This window comes from Miniopterus natalensis, chromosome 1, assembly GCF_054644295.1.
Source record: "Miniopterus natalensis isolate mMinNat1 chromosome 1, mMinNat1.hap1, whole genome shotgun sequence".
Lineage (NCBI taxonomy): Eukaryota > Metazoa > Chordata > Mammalia > Chiroptera > Miniopteridae > Miniopterus > Miniopterus natalensis.
The window spans coordinates 28,619,780-28,644,510 of NC_142081.1; the positions used below are offsets into that span (position 1 = coordinate 28,619,780).

Sequence of the window (24,731 nt, forward strand, 5' to 3'; positions counted from 1 at the left end):
CTGCCCCGTCCACCCGCTTAGAGCTCCCCAGCCGCCGGGCGGAAGCGGCGGCCGCGCGGCCGGAGATCGCGGCTGCATCCGGGTCCCTCGCTCTCAGCCCAATCCTCGTCCTCCTCTCTTCCCACCCTCCTGTTTCTCCGCCCCCCCGCCGCCAATCCCCGATCGGTTCTCAGCCGAACCTGCTGGCATGGGAGTGAAGGCGGACGCCGGCCAATGAGGCCTCGCTTCCCGTTTGAAGCCTCCAGTGAGTGAGCGCCAGGGGCGGGCGCTGCTGGCCAGAAGGTTCGGTTGCGCGAGTGCCATGGACTCAGCCGCCCGGTGATATTGACAATAGGAGAGAGAAAGGGGCATTGACGGAGACCCACCGCGGGTACCGAACGGCGACTCTGGCAGCGGCGGCTCCGGCTCCAGCGGCTCTTCCTCCTGCTCCTTCCTTCTCCTGCTGCCGCTGCGGATCCAGTCTTCCTCCCTCCCTTCCCCCCCTCCCCACGTCGTCGCCGCCGCCGCCAGGTCCGGGGCAACGAGCAGAGGCGCCGCCCGCCGGGAATGTGAGCGAGGAGCCACCGGCGGAGCCGCAACGGGGTCGGTGCCGATTTGATGGGACGGGCCCGCGGGGGAGGATCGTGAGGCCGCCGCCGCCGGAGCGCTGAGGTTCAGGTCCCGCCGTGAGGCCTAGAGGCGCCGCAGCCGCGGAACCGGAGGGACGCCGCGCCGGACAGCCTTCGCCCCGGGCTCCCTGCCGCTGTCCGGACCTCCGCCTGCGAGTCCCCGTCCCGCCAGCCGCCCCCGCCGCGGCCCTCCCGCGCGTCTCCCGCTCCTCAAAACCACAGATCATCTTCGGATTCCTTCCCAGAAGCTTCAAGGTAACTTGGTGCCTGCAGCTCCGCGGCTCGCCCGCTTCCCTCCTTCCTCCCGGTCTCGTTGGGGAACCTGCAGGGCACCAGCCGCGGGAAGGCCTGGCGCGGGCGGGCGAGGAGCGCGGTGGGCTGGGGTGCGGGAGGCGGAGGGCCGGTCCCACTTGTCTGATTTACCTGCAAGTGCTGCTGATGCTGCCTCTCATTCACTCTTCCCCCTTGCCCCCGCTTCTCCACCCTCGGACCCTGGAGGCGTATCCTTGTACCCCTCATCCGCGGACGGGGCGGGGAGAAAAAGGGGGATCGGTGTTGTGAGGGTTCTCGAGCAGCTTATCTTCCGGGCTTGGGGTGGGGGTGGGTAGGAGCCATTCATTCTTACAGTCGAACCCCTTACCGGTCCTTCTCCAGCCCGGCCCCCCCTTTGGGTTATACCGAGCCTGGGGAATGCCCGACGCCCTTTGCTTAGGATGGTCAAGCTGCGGGCGCCTTGGTCCAAGGCGAAACCTGTTTCCCCGGGCGCTGCACCGACCCGCCGCTCCCGCACACAGCCCCGCAGCGCCTCGGGGTTGAGATCCCTGACGGTCGTTCTTGGCCGCGGACGGAGGGGCAAGTGATTTAAAAAAAATTGCTACCAATAAGCCACCTTTACAGAGGGGAGATGAAGAATAAAGAAGAGACAAAAAGTGATGGAGGAACAGGATTTACTGAAATCTTGGGTTGCCACGGTGAAATGAAATCTAAATAATTCACAGACCAGATTGGAAAAGCGGCCCCTAAAATTACAATGTACAAATGTGATGTGGAGCTTTTCCCCAAAGCAGTTTTTGTGAATATTTTTAAGTGATCTTCCTTCTTCTGTAGTCATTCATAGTTTACAATTCCATTTTGAATTTGTCTCATTTTATTTACGACTAACTTAGGTAGATTTCTAAAAACTTTTTTTTTTTTTAAAAAAAGAACCAGAATTCCAACTGCCCAATATCATGTGGTTGTTTTTTTTGTTTTTTAAATGTTTTTGTTATTTTTACTTTGTCAGAATCCACGTAATTGAGGTAACTATTTTTACAAGTTTAGGAAAAAACTACCCTAGACTTTTATTTAGAGGTCAAAAAAACACTTATCTCATCATTGGAATGACAGGTGAGTAACTGCATTTCAGCCTTTCCTCCATCGGCGTTATTTCTATTAGAGTCTGCCATTAATCTTGCATGGAGCTTCCGTGCCATGGAAATGATGGCATCTGTTTAAGTTGGTAAATGAAATTGAGCTTAACACTTGTTACTTTTAGGAAATAACCTTCATTTTAATAAGTTGACAGGATTAAAAAATCCAAAAGAACTGCTCAGTTTCATCAGTTTGATGGAATAAAAATTAATATTTGATGATGAACTTCAAGAGAACTCAACTTGGTTGTCTAAGTAGGCTGTGAATTTAAGTTTTCATTTCAACTCTGGTGCACGATTTCATCATAGTTTTGTTTATTAAGCTTTAATAACTTAAGATGGCTTCATTCAAAAAGAAGACGTCTTTGAAATGATTTTAATTATGCCTTTTATGTGTTCTGTTTAAAGTAATCTAGCCTGTTCTCATTTGCGGTGCTGTGTAGTTTATCATAGCTAACACAGCAAGCACATTGTATTAAAAGTCATGCCTAGATAGTTTCAGTAATTGTAAATTTCACTTGCTGTGATACATTGGTGTAGATTTTCGAAGCCCAATAAGGGTTTCAGCTGCAGAGCCCATTCATAACATTAAATATCTTGGGAAAATGTATCAGTGGAAGTTTTCCAGCTGCAGAATAGCTCCAGCATTACTTCAGAAATCTCAAAATGAGAAGAGCTTTATAGTTAGAAAATGAGTAGATAGCACTGAGATCTTCAAGTCTAAATGAGCATCTTTAATGCTTATCTTAGCAGGAACAGCATAATACAGTAGAATGACAATATTGCTTATATGACAGTTATATTGCTTCTGTTTTTCACCAGATTTTTATGTTTTCTAATTGAACATGACTTTTCTTAATTGATTTTATTTGCTTTCTTTATTATATAACATATTCCCATTTTCATGAGTGTTGTATGTGGGAATTTTAGAATTTATGCAACTCACATGTATGCTTCTGCCTTGGGAATATGTTTATGTTACCTTTTCTCTTCAGTAGGGATATGTCCTCAGCACCAACTACTCCTCCATCAGTGGATAAAGTAGACGGATTTTCTCGGAAGTCCGTCAGAAAAGCCAGACAGAAGAGGTCGCAAAGCTCCTCACAGTTTAGGTCTCAAGGCAAACCTATTGAGTTAACACCTCTGCCACTGCTGAAAGGTAAGGCTCATGACCAGGTGATGGATTCCTTTTCAATTGATCTTTTAATATCTGTTTATAATTTCCTTTTAGAGGGTTTCATATTTGTTAAAATTTTGTGTTACAAATTGAGGGATGGGAGATTTCAGACTTGTTGAAGTTACTGGTGTGTGACCTGATATACCCTTTCTCCTTTTTAAAGGGCTCAATTTAATATAAATAGCTTTGGATAAATGAAAAGAAACATTATCAGGAGGATTTCTCACACTGATAAGTAGGAAACCTGATTGCTAGAGAAACTTTAAGATGTCTGAGTCTGTATTTTTCATTTTTTCTTCTGTTGACATTTAGATGTACATGTATACAGTGACAATTTCAAATTGTACAGTCTTGCGTACAGGAGGTAGACCTAGTAGAGGAGATGGTACCATTAACTCACATATAAAAAATGATGTTTGAAAGAATTCATTTTTAAAAATCAAGAAAAAAAGGTCAGTTGGTAATAGATTATATGCATTCTTGTTTTCAGATAGCACAAATAGAAAGCATATTTGATGATCATACTTGTTTAATGCTACTTTTCTCTTTCCATTGGGATGAATTAAGCACTAGTTTTTTAATATCAACCTGTTTTTTCTAAATGAGACCTTTCAACTTTTGTTTAGGCATGTGGATACTTTTTGTTCCTTTAAATTTTTATCTGTTTGCTTTATGTTTATGAACAGGCATGGCTTGAAATGTATTGGAATGTAGCATTTATAGCATGGAAACTATCAGAATCTACTTTTGAAGGTAGACTTTGTCTGCCTTCCGTAAGAGTGAAGAGAAAGGGGACACGAACAACACAATACACTATAGTGGCTTAGAGGAATTCAAAACCTGGTTTACTAGCTTGTTCACTAACATTTATTTCTGTAACAGTTTGTGAAATCAGAAGTTATTATAAGAAACACTGGAGATTAACTAGAGGATCCTTAAAATTTAGCCTAGGATATTTCAAGCTTGTATTTTTCCCATGTGAACATTTTTTTAAAGGGAGGGAGATTCACAAATGAGATTCCAATATTTATACTTGAAATCGGTAGAAACTAAATGAATACTGATTACTGTAAAGATGGTATGTCTACCAGTAAAGATGAGCTCTTATGAGTTGGGAGGGAGGGGGGTTCTGGCTAAAGATTTTGCTGGTAAAAATGAAAATAGTTTTTATGAGACTTTGGAAGAAAAATGAAGGAAAAATTGTAGGGATAAAACTAACCATGCTTGAAATACAAAGTTGGGAGGCATATTGGATTCTTTAGTAACTTATTTAATCCGAGCTAGACATATAATAGCTATTAGTATCTTTACCTGGCAAAGGATTTATTCTGAGGAAGCAAATGAAACTTCTTTAGGATTGGAAAGAATTTTAAACTTTGTTATATTAATTTCTTGGGGCTCATGGTGAACATTTACAGAACTTAACTAACCACTCATAGGCTGGGTATTGGCTTTGTGGGTAGTGAAAGAGGCATGTGTGAGAAGAATTTGGCACATGTTTTAATATTTTGTTGTCTTTTATTTCTTTTTTGTAAACTATACATAACATTCACCTCTTTAACCATTTTTATGTGTGCATGAAGTGTAGCATTAAGTACATTCACACTGTTATGCATCCATCACCACCACCCATCTCCAGAACATTTTCATCTTCCCTGCTGAGACTCTGTATCCATTAAACATCAACTCCCCGATCCCCCCATTTTACTTTCCGTCTCTGTGACTTTGACTACTCTAGGAACCTCATGTAAGTGGATCATACTATGTTTGTCTTTTTGTGACTGGCTTATTTCACTGAGCATGATGTCCTCAAGGTTCATCCATGTTGTTGGTGTGACAGAATTTTCTTCCTCTTTAAGTCTGGATATATTCCATTGCATGTGTGTACCACATACTGTTCATCCCCTTGCCGGTGGACACTGGGTTGCTTCCACCTTTTGGCTATTGTGAAGAATGCTGCTCTGAACATGGGGGTACAGCTATCTGTTTGAGTCAACTGCGTTAACTTTTTTTGGGTATAGACCACTGAGAAGTAGAATTGAATTGTGGGATCAAATGTTTAGTGTTTTCTGAAGATTCACCATACTGCTTTTTATAGCAGCTGTATCATTTAAAAAAAAAAATGTTTTTATTGATTTCTAAGAGAGGAAGGGAGAGGGAGAGAGAAAGAAACATCAGTGATGAGAGAGAATCATTGATCAGCTACCACCTGCATGCCCCCTATTGGGATCGAGCTCACAGCCCAGGCGTGTGCCCTGACTGGGAATCGAACCCTGATCTCCAGGTTCATGGGGCCACACTCAACCACTGAGCAACACTGGCCGGGCAGCTGCATCATTTTATGTTCCCACCAGCAATCCAATTTCTCCACATTCTCGCCAGCACTTCTTTTCTTCTTTTTTGGAAAATAGCTGTCATAGCGTGTGAAGTGGTAGTTCATCGCGGTTTTGATTCGCATTTCCCTGACGATTAGCGGTCAGCATCTTTTCATGTGCTTGTTGGCCGTTTGTGTACCCTTTTCTCATTTTTTAAGTGGTGCATGATAGGTGGAAACATTTCCAAGAGCTTTGCTGTCCAGGAATATGATTTTTGTAAACTTGTATATTTTGCCAACGTGCTAGAATTAGAGAGCAACAGGATCATATAATGCTAGATAAGCCCCTATGCTTAATTCCAGATAGACTAAAAGTGATTCTTGTGTAGTAAGCCCATTCTGGGAAAATACTCTGTAAAGCATTCCACCAGTTAGATTTCCATATTTTAGAATGGCACAGGAGTATTATCAGATATAGACTTCAGAAACATGTATTTGGTATGGATTGTTGTAGTGAATGTAAAGAGTTTGTTAAATGACATTTGTTTTCCTTACACGTTGACCTTTTGTGTGTTGCCTTTTCACCAACTTTAGGAAGTAATGTATGGAATATAAAGAAAATATAGGAGGATTTTTTTTTTTTTTTTTGCCATTTCCTTTTATTTTTTTACTGGTTGATTGATTTTTGAGAATGAGAGCGCACGTGAGAGAATTGGTTCTTCTCATGCACGCGCCCGCTGGTTACTCCGGGTGTGCCCTGACCAGAGAAGAAAGCTGGAAGCTTGGTGTATTGGGACGATGCTCTAACCAACTGAGCCACTGGCCAGGGCTTTTTGCCATTTCTTTAGGAGAAACTAGAATAAATCATATATGCATGCCAAAGGATAGTTATTGATTTAATTTTCTATAGTATTGCTTTAAAGTAAATTGGTAGGCTTGAGTTAATTTTATTTTGGGGGTACAGTACAAATTATAGTTAAATTTTGTGGGTTCTTTTTTAAAAATAATCTTATTGATCTTTATTTGTTTCTTTTATTTTTATTTTTTTGGCAATCCTCACCCGAGGGTATTTTTTCCATTGATTTTTAGAGAGAGTGAAAGGGAGGGGGAGAGAGAGAGAGAGAAAGAAAGAGAAAGAGAAACATGAAACATCGATGTGAGAGAAAGACATCAACCGGTTGCCTCCTGCACGTGCCCCAACTGGGCCAGGGATCAAACCTGAAACCCAGGTACGTGCCCTTGACCGGGAATCGAACCCGTAACCCTTCGGTGTGCCAGCTGATGCTCCAACCACTGAGCCACCTGGCTCACTTACCTGATTCACTCACCACTGAGCCACCCTGGCCAGGGCAAAATAATTTTATTGATTTTTAGGGAGAGAGGAAGGGAGATAGGGAGAGAGAGAAAAACATCAACGTGAGAGAGAAGCGTCCACCGGCTGCCTCCTGCACGCCCCTTCCCGCCTGAAACCTTTTGGTGCAGGGACAGAGCCCAGCCAGCTGAGCCACATATAAGTAATACTGCCATTAATTCTTAGCATCGTAAAAGTCTTTTTACTTGCAGAACTGTAATAAGTGAGAGTTTCATCTGTTTCGCTCCTTTTGCTATTAGGTGGGGTTTTAAAATTTGTATCAATGATGCCATTTTCTATAGAAAGCAATACTAGCATGCAGTTTTCTGTAAGTATATGGCGAGTGGCCTGGCTTTCCCTCGGCTGTGTATAATGAAGTTGCAGGATAAACCTTGAAATACAGACATTTGAATTTTCTCCGCATTCGTATACTTCTGAAAAGGTTTTCAGAGAATCCTAAAGGTTTGAGCTTGAAGGACTCTTACTCATTTTACTGATAAATGAAATCCAGTAGAGGTTTAGTGCCTTATGTGCTTGATAAGAAAGTAACGACTTGGATGACATGAAGCAAGCTGTGACAGTTATTTAGGTGAGTCACTGAATAAGGAACCACACAACGCATGCAAATGCACACACGTTGCGAAGTAGTGTAATAGTAGTAGTATCTGGTTAGTGATTTATATTCTCTATCCACCCCGTTCTCCCATACCTATTTCCGTTTTTCTTTGCCTTTTAAAGATTATGTAAGTTAAGATTTGAGTGAAACGTTTTTGAAAACTGCCATCTCTTTGAAGATGGGATTATCATGAAAGAGGTATCATTATTTCTAGCCTCGTAATTCATTCTGTGCTTCTGAGGCATTTTGCTGATAGTTTGGACATTCAGTCTAAACATTCCCCAAACTGATGAGTGGAGGTACCATTCAGCAGAGAGAAACCCTTTGCCTCTTGTTTTTGAAACCTTTAGATCAAAACAGTTTCTATAACACTCCTTTTCTAGTGAAAACATTTTTTAAAAATTCTACGCTTATGATTCAGCTTATTACATTTTTATTTTTTAGGATGACAAGTGTATGAGGGCTTTAAAGATTCCAGTTCAGTTTCTGTGCTTTTCTAATTACAAAATCATTATTCTCTTTTTTTGGGGGGGCATAATTTTCTTTCATCTATATCTGTTTTGTGTAGTGTAAAGAAGGAACATGCAGATATAATTCCCAATTTTTATAAAGTGCTCTAAAGTGTATTTATAATAGGAATCGCCTCTTAAGGAATAATGCCCTCTAGTGTAGTGTTTACGGTCCTCTCTCCAGGTCATGATGCCCTGTCACACGGGGGCAGGTATGTGGGCTTTGTGGCTCAGAGACCTAGCTCACTTACCAGATGCACTGCTGCGGGCAAGTGACTTCACGCCTGAAAGCCTCGGTTTCCTTGTCAGTCAGATGCGGGTGACGATGATAATCAGTGGATGTGGCAGTGCCACATTCAATAAATACCAGCTATTATTACCTACCTGGGATTTCAGAAGTTGGACTATGAATGATGTGGAATTATCTTTTGATTTTTTATATTTTCCTAGCAAAAAGTTGAAATTGAAAATTTCTCTGAAAATTATGAAACAAGAGCATAGTTTTGCAGTCACAAACCTTTTCAATCAAAAAATTCAAGGAAACAGTTTGCAAAAGTGTTACTTTTAATAGACTAGTTATTTCTAAACATCTTTATTTGGAGATTTTTTACCAGCTGCATTGGTATCCTGCCACATTTTTTACTGTAATTTTTATTTTTAATTTATTCACTTTTTGAATCGTTAATACAGTTGTATGGTTCACATTTCAAAAGGTACAAAAGGATGTATAGTGAAAAAATTTTCCTCTCAACTCCATTCTTTCAGCCCCCTTCCCAGAAGCAGCCAGTCATGCGTAATGTTCTTGTATTGGTGGTATAGACATTCTTAAGCCCTGGATTGGATCTGAAATACATTGAGCAGCCTGAAATTATATGGAAGAATTCCATAGCATTTTTCAGATTCTCAAAGACGTGTCTTAATCAGAAAGTTAAGAGCCATGGATCTGGTTTGTACCTTAGATTAATGATGTATGTTGTTTACACATTTAAATTGTAGTGAGAGGGAGAAGGAGAGAGAGCGAGACTGTGTGTGTTTGGGGGTGTCGCAGGTTGGCTTTAAAAGTTAATTATAAGCTTTACTTTTGAACTACAAGAATAAAAGTTTAATAGGTGTTAGCATTCAGCTTTGCAGCCTTTGAAACAACGTGGTAACATTTTTCTTTTGGGGAAGAAATGATAAGATCTTGTACAACAGTGTCATATTACATCATTTTCATGTGTGAAAGATTATACTTATTTGAAGTGAAGAGGTATTTAATTCACTTTTAGGTGGGAATATATATATATTTAAATATATCTTTATTGATTTCAGCGAGAGAAAGGGAGACAGATGGAAACATCAGTGGTGAGAGAGTCATTGATCGGCTGCCTCCTACACCCCCCCCCCCCCCCCCCCGGAGATCGAGCCCACAACCCGGGCTTGTGCCTGATCGGGAATCGAACCCCGATCGCCTGGATCTTAGGTCGATGCTCAGCCACTGAGCCACGCCGACCGGGCTGGAGTGGTTTTTATATATGACATTCTAAGAGTGATTTCTTTTACTTAGGGGATTCATCAGTTTCTCTTTATGGAAGTTAAAATGTTAAGTACATGAGCCCCTTCCCCCCCTTTTTTAATTCTCACCTGAGGATACTTTTTCCATTGCTTTTCAAAGAGAGTGGAAGGGGGGGAGAGAGGGAGAGAGAGAGAGAGAAACATCTATGTGAGAGAGACACATCAATTGGCTGCCTTCCTCACGTGTCCCGACCAGGGTTGGGGATCGAGCCTGAAACCGAGATATGTGCACTTAGCTGGAATCGAACCCGGGATCCCTCTGTCCTCAGTCCTATGCTCTAACCACTGAGCCAAACTGGCTAGGGTTGAAACCACTTTTTTTTTGTGCTGGTGTTTGGTGACTGAATTTTAGTTTGATCAGATCCCCAGACTTTTTAAAAATATAGTTTGAGAGAATAGTATATCTGAAATTTATAATGGACTTATTGAGCAGGTTTTTATGATCAAATTTTTTTTTGGTCAAATTTTTTATTTTATAATAATGTTAGCTTTTATTATCAATTAGATTTTGTAGCACTTGAAAAAGAACAGTAAAGTTTCTAGATATTTCAAAAAGACTGACTAACATAGCTCTTTGGTTTGCCTATGATGGCATCCTCTTTTACTATTTAAAAATCTTTTTCTACCCTTTGTATTTGAAGATTTTATGAAAACAAATAGGGATCTTATTTTTAGGTTATAGTAGAATTAAACATAGGATCATATTAATTGAACATATATTGTTACCTAATACATGTAACATATTGCCTAAGGGAGGCAGGTGGCCTTGCTGAGGTAACAGTGGAGGCCCTGGGGTCTCACACAGGTAGGTTTCAATTCTGGGTTGACTCATCTGAGGATATTTTTTCCATTGCTTTTCAGACAGTGGAAGGGAGAGAGAGAGATAGAGAGAGGGAGGGAGGGAGGGAAAGAAACATCGAAGTGAGAGAGATACATCGATTGGTCGCCTCCTGCACTTCCCTTAACCAGGGCCCAGGACCCCAAGCCTGCAACCGAGGTATGTGCCGTTGGCTGGAATGGAACCTGGGACCCTTTAGTCCTTGGGCTGATGCTCTAACCACTGAGCAAACTGGCTATGGTGCAGTGTTTTTTTAAAATGTCCAAAATTAGGAGAGTATAACCTCATAGAGTCAGATAAGGTACCTTCAAGTAGGTAAAACATTTAGCTCAGTGCTGGGTACATTGTAGGAGCTGAAGAATATTAATTATAGGAAGAATAAGTATACGAAGAACTGTGTATTGGAAAAATGCTTATCAGTGCTTTTCGGTTGATTTCTTTAATACATTACATGGATTATTTCCATTTAAGGAAGAAAAATAGGGAGTATGTATACATAGCTGTGAGAATTAGACTTTTAAAGCAAAACGGAGAACCAGTTCTTATGGAACAATCTCAACATTACTGTTTAGTCAACATCGGTTTCAAACTGACTTCTGATTTCAGGAATAAGAACTTAAGGTGGTGAATGTAATTATTTTCAAGGGAAATTCCGCTTGTGGAGAGTTACCAGGTAAAATTTTTGTGGAAATCACTTAGTTGGACGTTGTCGGCTAGGAGAGGATCTCCAAACTTTTTTTGCAATTGCCTATTCCTATCAGTAAAAATAACACACACACACACACACACACACACACACACACACGCACATTTATACATTGTATGCGTGCACTATTATACAAATATGTCCTGCCCATTAACAACATACACAGACACGGGGAAGTTCAAAAGGATGATACTGAAAAAGAAAATGTATGGAGTCCTAATACTTAGTGTTTGTCCTTTCTTTTCTCTCGCCCGTCCCCAGCACATGCCCTGGCCCTGAGCACACCCTGGCTTTGAGATTTTGCTTCTAAGAGTGAACCTCCTCGTTAGACTTGAGCCTTGCTAGTTTTGTAGCGTTTTGTTTTGAGCCACAGAGGTATGTGGATAGGTGAATGAGAAAACTTCTTTCTTTACCTTCTTGAGGTTTTTGTCCAGGCTTTTGAATTTATTGCACTTTAAAGAAACAAAATCTGAATTAAGGATTTTGCCAGTTCACCTTAACTGCTTTTGATTAAAATATTTTAGATGGTTCTTTGTCGAGGGCTCTTATCTTGCTTTCGGTGGGTGGGTTTCAGAGGGCCCTTGACCCTCTTGAAATTCCAGGCAGTATTCTGTGTCTCTGTGCAGATTGGCATTTTTCTGGGCAAAGGCTTAAGAGCTTTCAGCAGATTCTTAGAGGAATTTTCCGCAGGCTAGGAACCTCTGCTTTGGGTGGTGGGCATCAGTTTCCTCACCCAGAGCAGAGAGAGAGAACTTGTCATACCCCTTTCTGTAGAAAGGAGACCTCATGACAAGGGGTCTTGATTTTAAATTCTTTTTGCTATCAAACAATTTTCAAAGGTGTTTGAAGGTAGAAGTTAATACATGACTGCAGGATGGTTGTTTGGAAAATTAAGCTGGGTGGATAGGACTACCAATGGTAAAACTGAGTGTGCCTATGAGAAAGCATTTTTTCTGGAATAGCTGGGGACCTGGAAGAAGTCAGGAGGAGAAATTCAAGTTATCTTTGCTGGTGAATAAATAGTTTATAAGGAGAAGAGAAGCAGTGTCTGTCGGTTCCGCTGTGTGCCAGGCGATGTAATACATGGTGTCACGTTGAAGTTTCCCAACAACGCCAAGAGCAAGGATGTTTGCTGCTAACTGGGCCGGGTAACTTGCCCAGTCCTCCAGAGGGAGCCCGGGTGGGGACCCCAGGCCTGTGCCTTCTCTGTCACGCGCATTAGCAGCAGATGAACCCCGTGAGCAGGGGAGCTAATTGCCATCTTGCCCGCTCTGTGCTGGGGTGATGTGCTGAGTGAATCAATCAGCTTACTGCCTTTTGAAGGAACCTGAAAGTTGTGGGGATACTGAAGTGCTGAAAAAGAGAAGCAGAGAAAAGAAAGGGGGACAGACGGGCGGGCAGGAGCACTGAGGGGAGACGTAGGCAGGTGGCGAAGGGGAGAGTTCATGGCAGAGCCGGGCCAAGAGGCAGGCGGGGGGGGCGCGCCTGGACTCCGCAGGACTCAGATGCTGCACGGTAATGGCGTGGCAGCCCTTAGGCTTTGGGTTTGGTAAACTGGTAGCATGCTGGCAGGGGCGTCCTTTACCATTCACCTTTCCATCTTTGGGAATTAGCTTATTATCGGAAAGGGCGTAGGTTCAAGTCCAGGTGGTTACCCTAGCTTTGTGAACGGAATTTTGTGAACCCCTTTGGAGCTTCAGTTTTCACTCAGTACAATGGGACTGATGCTTCCCAAGGTGGTTGTGGGGTGTGAGATCAGGTGGGTAAACTGCCTCATGTGTGGTCAGTTGCTTAATTATTCCTTCCCTTATCACTGTTTGTCATTGATCTTTCTTCGAGTCACTCCTCTGGACCTGGATCTTGTTTCAGAATACATAGTGTAAGGGAAGAGATCTGGCAAAAGTTCACCCACTTATGTAGGCACCGTGAAAGACTTTCATTTTATGGTGATGCTACATTTTAATTTAATTATTTCGTGGTTGCTTGTGCCTGGAACACTGTTTAAAGTAAAATGGGAAAACATTAAGAAGAACATGGAGAAAATTGGGACTTGGCATCATTTCAGGAAAAGTACTGTCTTCTAATAAAGAAGGTACAGACTTTCAAATTATTCTTTTACCAAAGCATCCCTAGAAGACTGCATCTGGAAATAGAAGGGGACACTCTGCCACGTCTGATAAGGAAATACAGTGAGACTTCAGAGTGTGTTCAGGCTCCTAAGGAGCTATCTTACGTTGGCAGTTTGGTAATCACAGATACAGTGTGACTTGTACATTATAGGCGTCTAGTGTTATTTTTGAATGAATATTTTGAAATCAAGGACATCTGTAGCAAAATGAGTTTCTTTTGAGGGTCAGGAGGCTACTTCAACCTTTGTCTCATTAAGTTATTTTTCCAGAAAGATAGTAATGCATCAAAAGAACTCGTGTTTTTCCCTACATTATGAGCAAAAGTCAAAATGTCTTGAAAGCAGATTGATACAGGGGACTTTTTAAAAGTAACGGGACATTTCAGGGCTCTCTGTTCTGCCCTGTCCTTCCATCTACATTTGATCTCCATCTACAACTGATACACTGAACTGGTGTTTTTAACAGTAAACCATTCATCTTCAAAAAATATTCCTTTCACTTTAAGAAAGCTTAAAGATATTTTAGTCAAAAGCAGTTAAGATGAAGGTCTAAAACTGAGTTCTGAATTTTACTTAGATGTGGCTGGATTTAGGGGGAGATCTGTCTCTAAGGTTTCAGGTACGAGGAACTTTGACGTAACCTTTGGCTGTTGAGAAAATGTACTTTACTACCTACATTTAGTTATGCCGTAAAGATTTTGGATAGAGCTATGTTTTTGTTGTACTTAGCTTTATATCTTAACATTGTAAAAGGCATTTCAACTAATCGTGGAGTTTATTTAGGCTTTCCTGGTTTAATGGGATGTTCTAGAAATGGTGTGTACTTTAGATGCCCTTGGGCTTAGGAGTGGTAGACCCTGTTCTCACACTCTTGAATTATGGTGCAGCTTGAATGAAATAAGTCATGTGCAAATGCTTTTCAAAGTCCGTATGAAGCAAACAGCTATGAAAGGAGTCTACATATGGCCTGGCTAAATAGTCTCCGGCGAGGGCCTTACATTCTCATTTTTGTAATTGTTCTGTGGGCTGTGTAATTCAATCCACTCATTCATCTAATTTCTGAGCAGCACGACGCACCAGGCACTGCCCTCGGAACAGTGATGAGCAAAACAAGAAGGTTGCCGAGGTTCTGCCCAAAAGGCCATTACAGCTGGAGGTCAGCGACTGCTGGCGCTATTGAGGTTGTCAGGGCCGAGTCATTCAGCCTGGGTTACAATTTGTCCTTGATCCTGTCCTTGTACATATGGTGGTAAATATACCCCCATAGAACCTATAAACTCCTTACCCAGTTGTGAGGAATGATATTTTCCCCACATGTTTATATATTCTTGTGTTACACTTAAATTTTTTTGTTCTGTGTGATGATTAATAGCATTATAATTACTTTGAGATGGTCTTATCGTTGGAGTTGGAATTAGAAGTTCTTTTGTCATGGTAACATCGTGCTCGTCTTTTTATGATTCTGCGGTTTCTTGGAAATGTCTGGAAGATTACTTTGAGACAGTCTTATTGTTGGAGTTGGAATCGAAAAGTTCTTTTTTCTTGTTATGGTAATATCATGCTTGTCATTTGATGATACTGAAGTTTCTTTGAAAACAAATCACTTAATCATTGCTTGCTTTTTAAAAAATATTACCAATTTACTTTCAGACTATAAAGGTGAAATGTACAGGATGTCCTTTTAAAACTAAGTAAAATTCATCCGCACGTCCCTCTAGATGCTCTATAGGTGGCCCTGTATTATTGAAGTTTATGATCTTAAGTTTTCATATGTTTTAATTCACTGTTTTATGAACTACTGCTTGGAATAGTGTGTGTGGGGGACATAATACAATAGACTTAATTCATTAAAAGACTAAAGGTTTAGAAGATTAGAGTTAGAATTACTGTCAGCACCAACTGAAGTTCATTAAATGAGGGTGCAGGCGACAGTAAAACTACAGTTAGGCAGGCACTTAACATTGGTGATGTTATGGTTACTATGAAGATTGGAAAAATAAATAATTGAAAATATTTAAATTTGACAAATTGAATGAAGTTAAAAATTGAATCCACCTCCTTGTCACTTGCTAATTTTACATTTTCTTGAGCTCTTATGATTTAAATTATTTTGTGTTATCTGTGCTGCCTTCTGTGGGTGGTGAAAATTGAGTGGAGTGAGTGCTTTTCTTTTAGTACCAGTGCTTGAAGCAAAACTGGGTTTGAGGTGGTTTACGTAAGAGGGAAAGCATCACGTGTGATGATCTCAGACCCTGCCCTGTGGAAGAGTCCAACAAAATAAATAAAAGGACGGTAGAATTTGGAGTTTTTGACAGTCCTTAAATGACCACTCTTGTACCCCAGTGGTTAATTAATTCAAAATAATTTTCGAATTATTTTATGTTTATTCAATCAGTGTACAATCCTGTGAGTGCAAATCTGTATTTATTATTAACATAGTATTGGTGAAATTATATTTTCTTAAGGTTTACTTAATGGAATATTATTTTTGTTTTGCATGAAAATGTAAGTACGACACCACACCTACATTTTTTGGCTAGAAAGATTCCCACCCCCTTTTTTTGAGCAAGGCTGTTTATAATTCTATACTGTCTCTTAAGAGAATAATTTTTTCACATTAGGGTATCATAGTTTATTTGCCTCTTTCTTGGTGAGATGAAGTTTTGCTTGACTCATTTGAAAAAGATGAGAGATCAAAAGCTTCTCCATAGGGTGATTTTGCAGATTACGTTAATATAACTAACGTTTAGAGTGGGTTTCGCATCACGGTGCTATATAAATGTTAGCTGTCTTTGCCATTGTTGTTGATGTTATTATTATTTATTTATAAATACTACTTATAATCTGTATTTTAGGACTTGGGTTTTAAGTGGATCTTTTAGGGATGATTTATTTCTGTATTTTATGTTTAGGGAAGTGGCTGTTTGTTTTTTAAACTGCATTAAGTCTATCATAGACTACATTGTTTAAGTGATAAACAATATATCACTATATATTGCATTTGCTAATGAACTTTAAAAAGCATTTAAAAAGCATTTTTGAGTGAAGTAACATTTGGAAGCTGTCAAAGTCAGTATATTACTGGACCCAAGAATTAGTCTCGCCAAGTGTGAGCTGTTTTGCTTTATGGCAGATGTTAAAGCATTGTGCTCACCTGTCTTCCCCAGCTGGTACGGGCGCTGTGCTGGGGGAGACTGGGAGTTGGATGTGTGTGATGACACTGAACATTGTCACTGTGAATCATCTGGTTGGACTATTGGTGGTTGCTAAGAGGTTGATGAATGTTATTACCTGGACAGATAGGAAATAGCTATTAACCTAACATCTTTCATTAAGTGGGAACATTGACAGAATTTAAAAAAGAATCTAAAAAAAATTCTAAGGATGTTAGGAGTTTTACAAAAGTATCTTTGGAGCAGGTGGCTTAGAATATGAATTTTACATGTGTTAGAAATTTTTTCTTCATCTGTGAGTTTATACCTAATGCTGTTTTTATGAACTGAAATTATGGATTTGTTGAGCATCTATAATTTTGATTAGCAGGGAAACCTGTGTTTAGTCTTTATTCAGACCTAGAAAGTTTTTTTCCTTTTTCTCCCCTCTGGGAAGTTATGGTTATTACAATGTCCAAACCACTCATTTCTCCTACTTACCTCAATGATAGTGAGTGATGTCATTGATACATCTTCAGTTTCTATTGAGACAAAGTGTATTCAACCTCAGTAGATTTTTTTTTCTTTCATAATGAATTCAAATAAAATAAGTGTTCATGCCCTGGCCAGTGTGGCTCCGTGGTTAGAGCGTCAGCCCATGGACTGAAGGGGCCCGGGATCGATTCCTTTCGAGGGCACCTACTTCGGTTGTGGGCTCAATCCCCGACCCTGGTCCTCCGAGCATGCGGGAGGCCACCAGTCGGTGCATCTCTTTCACATCGATGTCCCCCCACCCCTCCCTCTCTCCCCCCCTCCCTCCTGCCTCCCTCAGTCCCTCCGTCCCTCCCTCCCTCCCTTTTACTCTCTCTGAAAAGCAATGGAAAAAAAATATCCTTGGGTGAGGATTAAAAGTAATAAAATACAATAAGTATGAAGGAAAATATTCACAAAAGCAACTTGTACGTATAATTTGAAGTAGGTACAAAATGAGGGAAACCAAGTTCCAAGAAACAACTGACAATTCAGAGCTCAGTAAGTGTGGTTGAATTGAAATGTCAATCAGAAGTCTTCCTTCCAAGTTATCGCCCTGAGCTGGCAGATGCTGATGTTTCTGTTCTACCTCGACTTCTTAACGTTTTATTCTAAAGATTTTAAATAAAGACTCAAAGACTTAATGAAAGTCTCAGTCAGGGCAGGGCACTGTAGGTGTATATACTGTTTGACTTCAGCTTTATTGAAGCAAGAGACAGTCCCCTATAGTTGTTCTCTCCCTCCTACCTATTTAAAACTAAAAAAGAAATAATTTTTTTCCTTCTCTCTGCATTTTTTCTTCCTTAGTCATTTTGTAGGAAGGTTTGCTTAGGTCATACAGAGAGCTATGGCCAGGTCAGACATGCAGAGGTAGTGTGGGAGGTTAGGTGACTGACAATGAACACACAAAGATGTTGCATGTCTCGCAGGATAGAGTTATGGAAAGATGAGAGAGAGGTTTGTGAGCCAGCCAGCCAACCCCAGAATTCCAGCCAATTTTCCTTGCATGTTAGGTGACCTTGGACAAATGAGCTTCTCAGAGCCTCAGTTTGCTGATCCATAAAGTGGTGATAGTACCATCTGCCTTGCAGGATTAGTTTGAGAGGTGATGTATATGAAGGGGCCAGTGGATAGGCCAGTGCCGGTACATGGTGGGCACTTGGTAATTGGCAGTTACGGTATTTCCATCCTTGAGGTCAGGGACCGTGTCCATTCATGACTGGATTCCCATTGTCTAGCATAAGTGCCCCCGTCACATCTCTCCCAGCTCAGTGAGGACCTGTTGAGTGAAACCGTCCTTTCAGCTAGGAAGGGAATTCTTCATGTAGATAAAAAGGTGCTAATTAATAAAATCACTTCTCACTCATCCCTTTTTCTTTTCTGGTTTGTATCTTAAATATTCTTTTAAAGAACTTTTTAAAAATGAAGAGAGTCTTTGTGCAGTGTAGTGTAATAAGCTGAGCGTAGCTTTAAAGAAAAAGGTTTACGATTATGGCCCACTCTGATTAGCCGAAAAGGTGCTGCTTTGGACAGAACATGGCCTCTGAACCTGAAAGGCTTACGGTAATCAAAGGCTGACAAGTGCTTTGACAGGCCCTGGGCATACGTTTCCTCTTCTGGTTTTGTCCTCAGTCATTTCAGCTCTGATTGACAGCTGGCAGAGTCTGGTGTGTAAGGACACGCGGAATGAGTGTTTATTGAATGAATGAGTGAATGAACAAATGAGTATGGTGATCAGATATCAAAATTTAGTGGGGCCTTTATTAGGTAGTATTTATTTGATCAGCTGTGGAGAGCAGAAGTAGTATACAAACATTAAATGAATTTCAGTGTAGCAGCCTTGACAATAAAACAACTCAGTTTCCTGTCATATCTTGGATTTAGACCAGAGAGAGATTTGCTGATTCACAAGAACTGTTGCTTGCACTAACCTGGCACTTTGCTGCTCTCCTTGGAATACACCATAGAACGCTTTTCTCTCTCTCTCTTTTTTTTTTTGGTTAATCCTCACCTGAGGATATTTTTTCCATTGATTTTTAGAGTGAAAGGGAGGAGGAGAGAGAGAAGGGGAGAGAGAGCGAAAGAGAGAGAGAGAGCGAGAGAGAGAGAGAAACATTGGTGTGAGAGAGACCATTGTTTGGTTGCCTCCTGCATGCCCCCCAACCAGGGCTGGGGATCGAGCTTGCAACCCAGGTACGTACCCTTGTCTGGGAATTGAACCCACGACCCTTTGCTACGTGGGCCGATGCTCTTGAGCCACACCTGCCAAGGCATAGAAAACTTTTCACTGGACTGGATGGAACCCAGGACCTGAAAAAGCATTAGCTTTGCGTAGTCTCCTCTGGGTAGGTTTGTGGGGGACATGTGAGTACAAGAGTGAGCTGTGGGAGAGTGTAATATTCTAGTCCTTTCTCTCGCTCTGGCCCCTCTTGCCTTATAGGGATTTATGTCAGCTCAGAGGCACTGGCTCTGGCTTCTCGTAATTAATGAAAGATGAGTGCTATGAAAGTTACTACTATGCTTCTCTGTAGTTTAGTTTCTGTTTCCTCTTGGGTGGACTATTCTTTTCACTCAGCTGGTCTTCACTTTTGTTTGATGTGTATTTAGGACATTTAAAAAGCTTATTTTAATTCTGGCCTTAGGCAATCATAATTAAAAAGGAAAAGTTTCTGTTTGCTGTTACAGGAAGCCTCCCCCTTCCACCCTGTGCCTCCCAACCCCTACAGTTGGTACATTTTTTAATACTCAAGAAGAAGTGAATTTTAGATTATTCATGTTTCTATCCTTTCATTAGTGAGTATAATTAAGAGGTACAAAGATTTGATGTGGTTTGCTAAATTCGAAAGTAACAGGAGGAACACAGTGGTTCATAATTTTGAAAATCTATATACAGTATTTGGGAAGATTCCCCCCCCTCCAAAAAAAACCTCATTTCCAGGGCTCTTTATTTTGCTATACATAATTTGATAAGACTATCTATCTGTCCTTGTCCTTTGTACTCGAAGGAGGTGCAGTGTACACTCTGAATAGACCAATGAGTGACCCTGGGAGGCCTTTCTGAGCATATCTTTAGAACAGTAGTCAGGATCTGTCTCCAGAATTTTTTTTCTTCTCGAAAACTTATTTCCACATGTCAAATATAAACTAGGCCCATAAACTGTAGCGAGTACTTTCATTTAACCATCCAAACCATTTCTGCTTCAGTTCCAAAAAATGTAACTTTTCTCCCACCCATTAGATACTTAGGTTTCCTTTTTTTTTGAGGGAGACTGGGGTCATTTGTTTCTATTTAGTTCTTTTTGGTGATAATAGATGAGCTCTTTCAGAAATCCAGCCAGTCAGCGTATAATAAATGTTAGGTTTTTATAGAGTTTGGAAAGCTCTGATAGCAGAACACATATATAGAGAGGATTCTACTTAATTTATAGAGTAGCTTGAAAGAATTACAGATGTTTTCGTTTTTAAAATTGTAGTGTCAGGCATAACTTTTAAGAGAGAAATAGTTTAGAAGGAGATACAAAGAAACCGTAAACAGTGGTTATCTCTGGGGAATAGGAGTGGAGGTTTTCACTTTCTACCTTGACACTGAAAAAAATTAATATAAGACTGACTTAGGACCTCAGAGGGAAGGGGGCAGGGAGGGGCGCTGCAAGGAGATTAACCAAGTAATTTATATGCATATGTGCATAACCTGTGGACAGACGATGACAATAGTGTGGTGAAGGCCTAGGCTGGGTGGGAACGGGGTGGAGGGGGTCAATGGGGGAAAAAAAGGGGACATCTGTAATACTTTCAACAATAAAAATAAGTTAAACAACAACAACAACAAAACTCCAGAAGGATAGTTGTGTCTGTTTCCAAACTAACGGAAAATAAGCAAACTGCTGGGAACAAAATGATCCATTGAACATTGGTGATCATTAGATTAGACCTTTGTATAATCAGTTGTAATGTGAGAAAATATATAGGAGTCTTTCTATGTAGCATAAATGCTTATCCTCAAAATAATTACTCAGATTAGCAATCCAGTTAATAATCAAAGTATTATTTGGTGTATGTATGCCCTTTACCCTTTTACCACCCATCCATCTACCCACCTGTCTGTATCAGCCAAGGAAGAGAAGTCCAGCGTGTGAGCTCTTTAATATAATTGGTTTCTTTTCTATAAGGAAAGAGCTTTAATTGCTCTTCTATCTAGATCACGTTCAAAAAGCATTATTTTTGATGTTCGGCAGGAGGTTAAAGTACTTAGTAATTTTCAGAAATGGTGTGTGGGACATTGAAAAGAGACATTCTGTTGGTGTGAAATCTTTTATTCTCGTTTTCTGAGATTCTTATCTTGGTGTTTCATTGCATAAGGCACGCAGCTCCTTGGCTGTCATCCGCACTTTAATGAGCTACACTATAATTTGTGACTTGTGCTCGCTCCTTTTCTAATCAGCTCATCGACTCAGCAGCAGCATGCCCATTCTCTTATCAGTTTCCTTTAGAATTGAAATTTTGTCTTCGTGTAATGCCATTAGAGAAACCAAGAGAGCTTAGTGGTTTGCATTCGATTTGGGGGACAAAAAGACATTGAATCAGCTTTTGCTGCTTAAGAAACCATTCCAAAACTTGGTGGCTTAAAAAACAACAGCCATTTATTTAGTTCACCGTTCTGTGGTTGGACAGTTTGGGCTGGTTTCAGCTGTGTGATGGTCCTGGCCTCCTCCGGGCTCACTCTCCGCCTCCAGTCAGCTGGCAGTTGATGGTCTCTTTCGCGTATCTGATGGCCGTGGCTGCAGGGGCGTCTGGGCTGTGGGCAGTTATCATCCAGCAGGTTAGTCTGGGTTGTGGGGTGTTCTAGAGCAGTAAGAGAGGGCGAGTGCAAATGCTTAGGTACGTTTCAAATCTTTGCTTACGTTATGTTGGTTGTTATCCCATTGGTAAGGCAAGTTTCAAGGCCAGCCGAAATTCCGAGGGGGGAGGAAGATTCATCTCTCTGTTGGAGGGGCTCTCAAGTTATGCTGCAGTGGCATGAATACAAGGGGGGGACCTGTGGCCATTTCTGCACTCTGCCACAGATACTCTGAGGACTGCCCAAGTCTTGGTTCAACGGATATTGTTTCTATTTTGAAATTTTTCTAGAATCCAACCACTTCTCACTACTTCCTGGCTATCTCCTATTCCAAACCACTATTATCTTTGCTCCCAACAGGTTCCCTGCTTCCTTACCCTCCCCCTGTGCAATATACAGCAGCCAGAGCAAACTTTTAAAAATGGTCAGATCGTGACTCTTCTCTGTTCAAAACCTTCCATTGGCTTCTGATCTCATTCAGAATAAAATTTAAATTCCCTCCTGAGGCTACAAGACTTTACATGATAAAGCCCTTTCTCTGACCTCCTATCACCCTCCTCCTCACACATGCCGTTCCAGCTACACTTCCCTCCTTGCCGTTTCTCTAATACAGTACTCTAAGCATGCTCCTGCCTCAGGGCTTTGCATTTGCTGTTTCTTGCCAGACATTCAGCTTGGCTCCCTCCTTCACTTCTCTTAAGTCACTCTTTATATGTCACCTTCTCAGAGAGGATTTCGCTGATATCCCTACATAAATTAATGTTCATTCCTACCGATTTCTTGCTCGCTTTTACTCCATAGCACTTATCACCACCTGACACTTGTTTATTTTCTGTCTCCTAAAGTTAGACGGTAAACTCCGTGTGGACAGCAGCTTTGAGTGTATATCCCCAGTTCCTAGAACAGTGCCTGGCGCAGGGAATATGCTCCCTCCCGAAGCCTCGGTGGAGTGAAATTCATCACCTGGTTTTCCACCAGTGTCAGGAAGCCTATCTCCTCCCCTTGCCAGATGCTCAGCTGCACTAGTGTAATGATATTCAATGAAGTGTTCATCCTGGTCCCCTTAAAAAAATTGAAGCAATTTTAAGCTGATGATATGTGGATCATTTTTCATTATAAATACCTATCTTCATGGATTTATAAATATAATCATTCCACTATATGCTCATGGTTTATGAAAATGCATAAATATACATATGTATGTTTTTGCAGAGGGTGGCACACAGCAGCCTCCTTTTTTTTTTTTTTTTAAGATGTGTCCCAAATTTCTCAGTCCCCACCGGGCCAGGCTTTCTCTGAGCTTTAGCTAACCCAGGCTTAGAGTTGCTGCCTTCAAGTGTAATTTGTCTTTCAAATGACTTTCTTGTAGCTGCTTCTGAGGCTTTCAATCTGAATTCTGTTAGTCCACAGGAGTTAACCACTTGCAGGTACGTGTTTGTAACATGTAGCCAAACCTCTAATTTGGAATAATGAGATGGGACGGGAATGAGTGGAAGGAGGGCACTCTGGCTTAGTGAAACCTCTCAGTCGCAGAATATTAAAAAATAAGGGCAACTCTATGATTTTTAAATTATAGTGCATATGACAAAGATATTACTGGGACATAATGAACCATGTGGAAATATTTACAGTTCACAACAGAATAAGCTAAATTTTAAGTAGCAAAGTCTGTATAGAAGTTATTTGACCCAGAATTTTGAAGGCAAATTAAAAGAACTGGAGGAAACATTAATTTCCTGAAACCTTTGATTAGAGAAAGTTATTGATTTTTTTATGTTAAAGTCTCCCAGTCTGTAAGACCTAAAAATGTGCAGGTGCAGATTGACTTGTACTTGATTAGAATCACATTCTTTAAGTGTCACATGGAAATATTGATGGGGAGGAGCTGCAACCTGAGGTTTCACTGCCCTGCTTCCTTCCTCCTGACCGACCAGATCATCCTCTTTGAAATTTTCTCCCATCCCAGAAAGTAGATGGCTACGCATTAGTTTCTGTTGACCCAAAGCTGGTTGAGTTAGAAAGCTGGGGAGCAAAACAAGAAGGGGTTTTAGGTAATTCAGTGAAGAAAAAGTGCTGGTAAATGGCAGCAGGGACTGTGGTACTGTTTGGACTCGGGCTGCTTATGACCGGGTTAGGAACATGCTCTGTGGAGGCAGACAGGCTGGGTGTTTTTTCTTCCTTCTTTCTTTTGAAAAGGTTTTGCTCTTTTCTTAAAAATATGTTTTTATTGATTTCAGAGAGAGGAAGGGAGAGGGAGAGAGAGACAGAAGCATCAATGATGAGAGCGAATCATCGATCGGCTGTACCCCCTTCTGGGGACTGAGTCAGAAACCCAGGCATGTGCCCTGACCGGGAATCGAACCAAGACCTCCTGGGTCATGGGTTGAAGCTCAACTACTGAGCCACACACGCTGGGCAACAGGCTAGGTTTTTAGTCTAGTTTCTGCCATTTACTATTTGAGGGATCTTAAAAAAAGTTGTTTAAGCTTTCTCTGTCTCAGTTTTCTTTGATAAAAAGGGGGTGCTGATAGTGCCTTATCTTAGACTCTAAGGAATAAATAAAGTTGGATGTGTCAGAGGCTTAGGACTATAAAGGGACATAGTATATGCTCAGGAAATGTTAGGTAATATACACAGAAGGCATCTGTTCTCAAGAATCTAGAAAAATGACACTAGAAGGGCTGAAATAGGGACTGGGCACAGTGTCACGTGATGTTTTGGCCCCTATGAAAATATAAAATATGGGCACTTTGTGAATTGGAATGGAGGAAGGGTGACAGGCAGAGGGGAGGGGCTGCCAGAGTACTCACAAGGACAGCAGCTGGGGGGTAGTGAGTGGGGCGGCTCGGCGAAGAATGTCAGGGCCTCTCAGGTGTGCACAGTGGCTCCAACGACAGGACTATGAGGTGTGTGAGGAGGGAAGTGCACATACCTGATGGGGGCAGGAAACACTGGTGTGTGCAGGATTGTGATGGGCACCGGGGAGGGAGTAGGGGTGCAG

General features: G+C 41.3%; 1 protein-coding gene across 2 annotated transcripts in view; it reads left to right on the forward strand.

Annotated features, from left to right (window-relative positions):
- The first annotated feature begins 793 nt into the window (after nt 1–793).
- Nucleotides 794–24,731, forward strand: part of PPP2R5E (protein phosphatase 2 regulatory subunit B'epsilon) — a 135,519-nt gene continuing 111,581 nt past the window's right edge. Inside the window, exons 1-2 of one of the 2 annotated variants that reach the window (XM_087819989.1) lie at nt 794–863; nt 3,013–3,176. In XM_087819989.1, coding sequence (XP_087676115.1) covers nt 3,020–3,176 — 157 coding nt within the window. In that variant the 5' untranslated portion in view covers nt 794–863; nt 3,013–3,019. The remainder of the gene's footprint in view (nt 864–3,012; nt 3,177–24,731) is intronic. The other variant, XM_087819990.1, reaches the window with a different exon arrangement.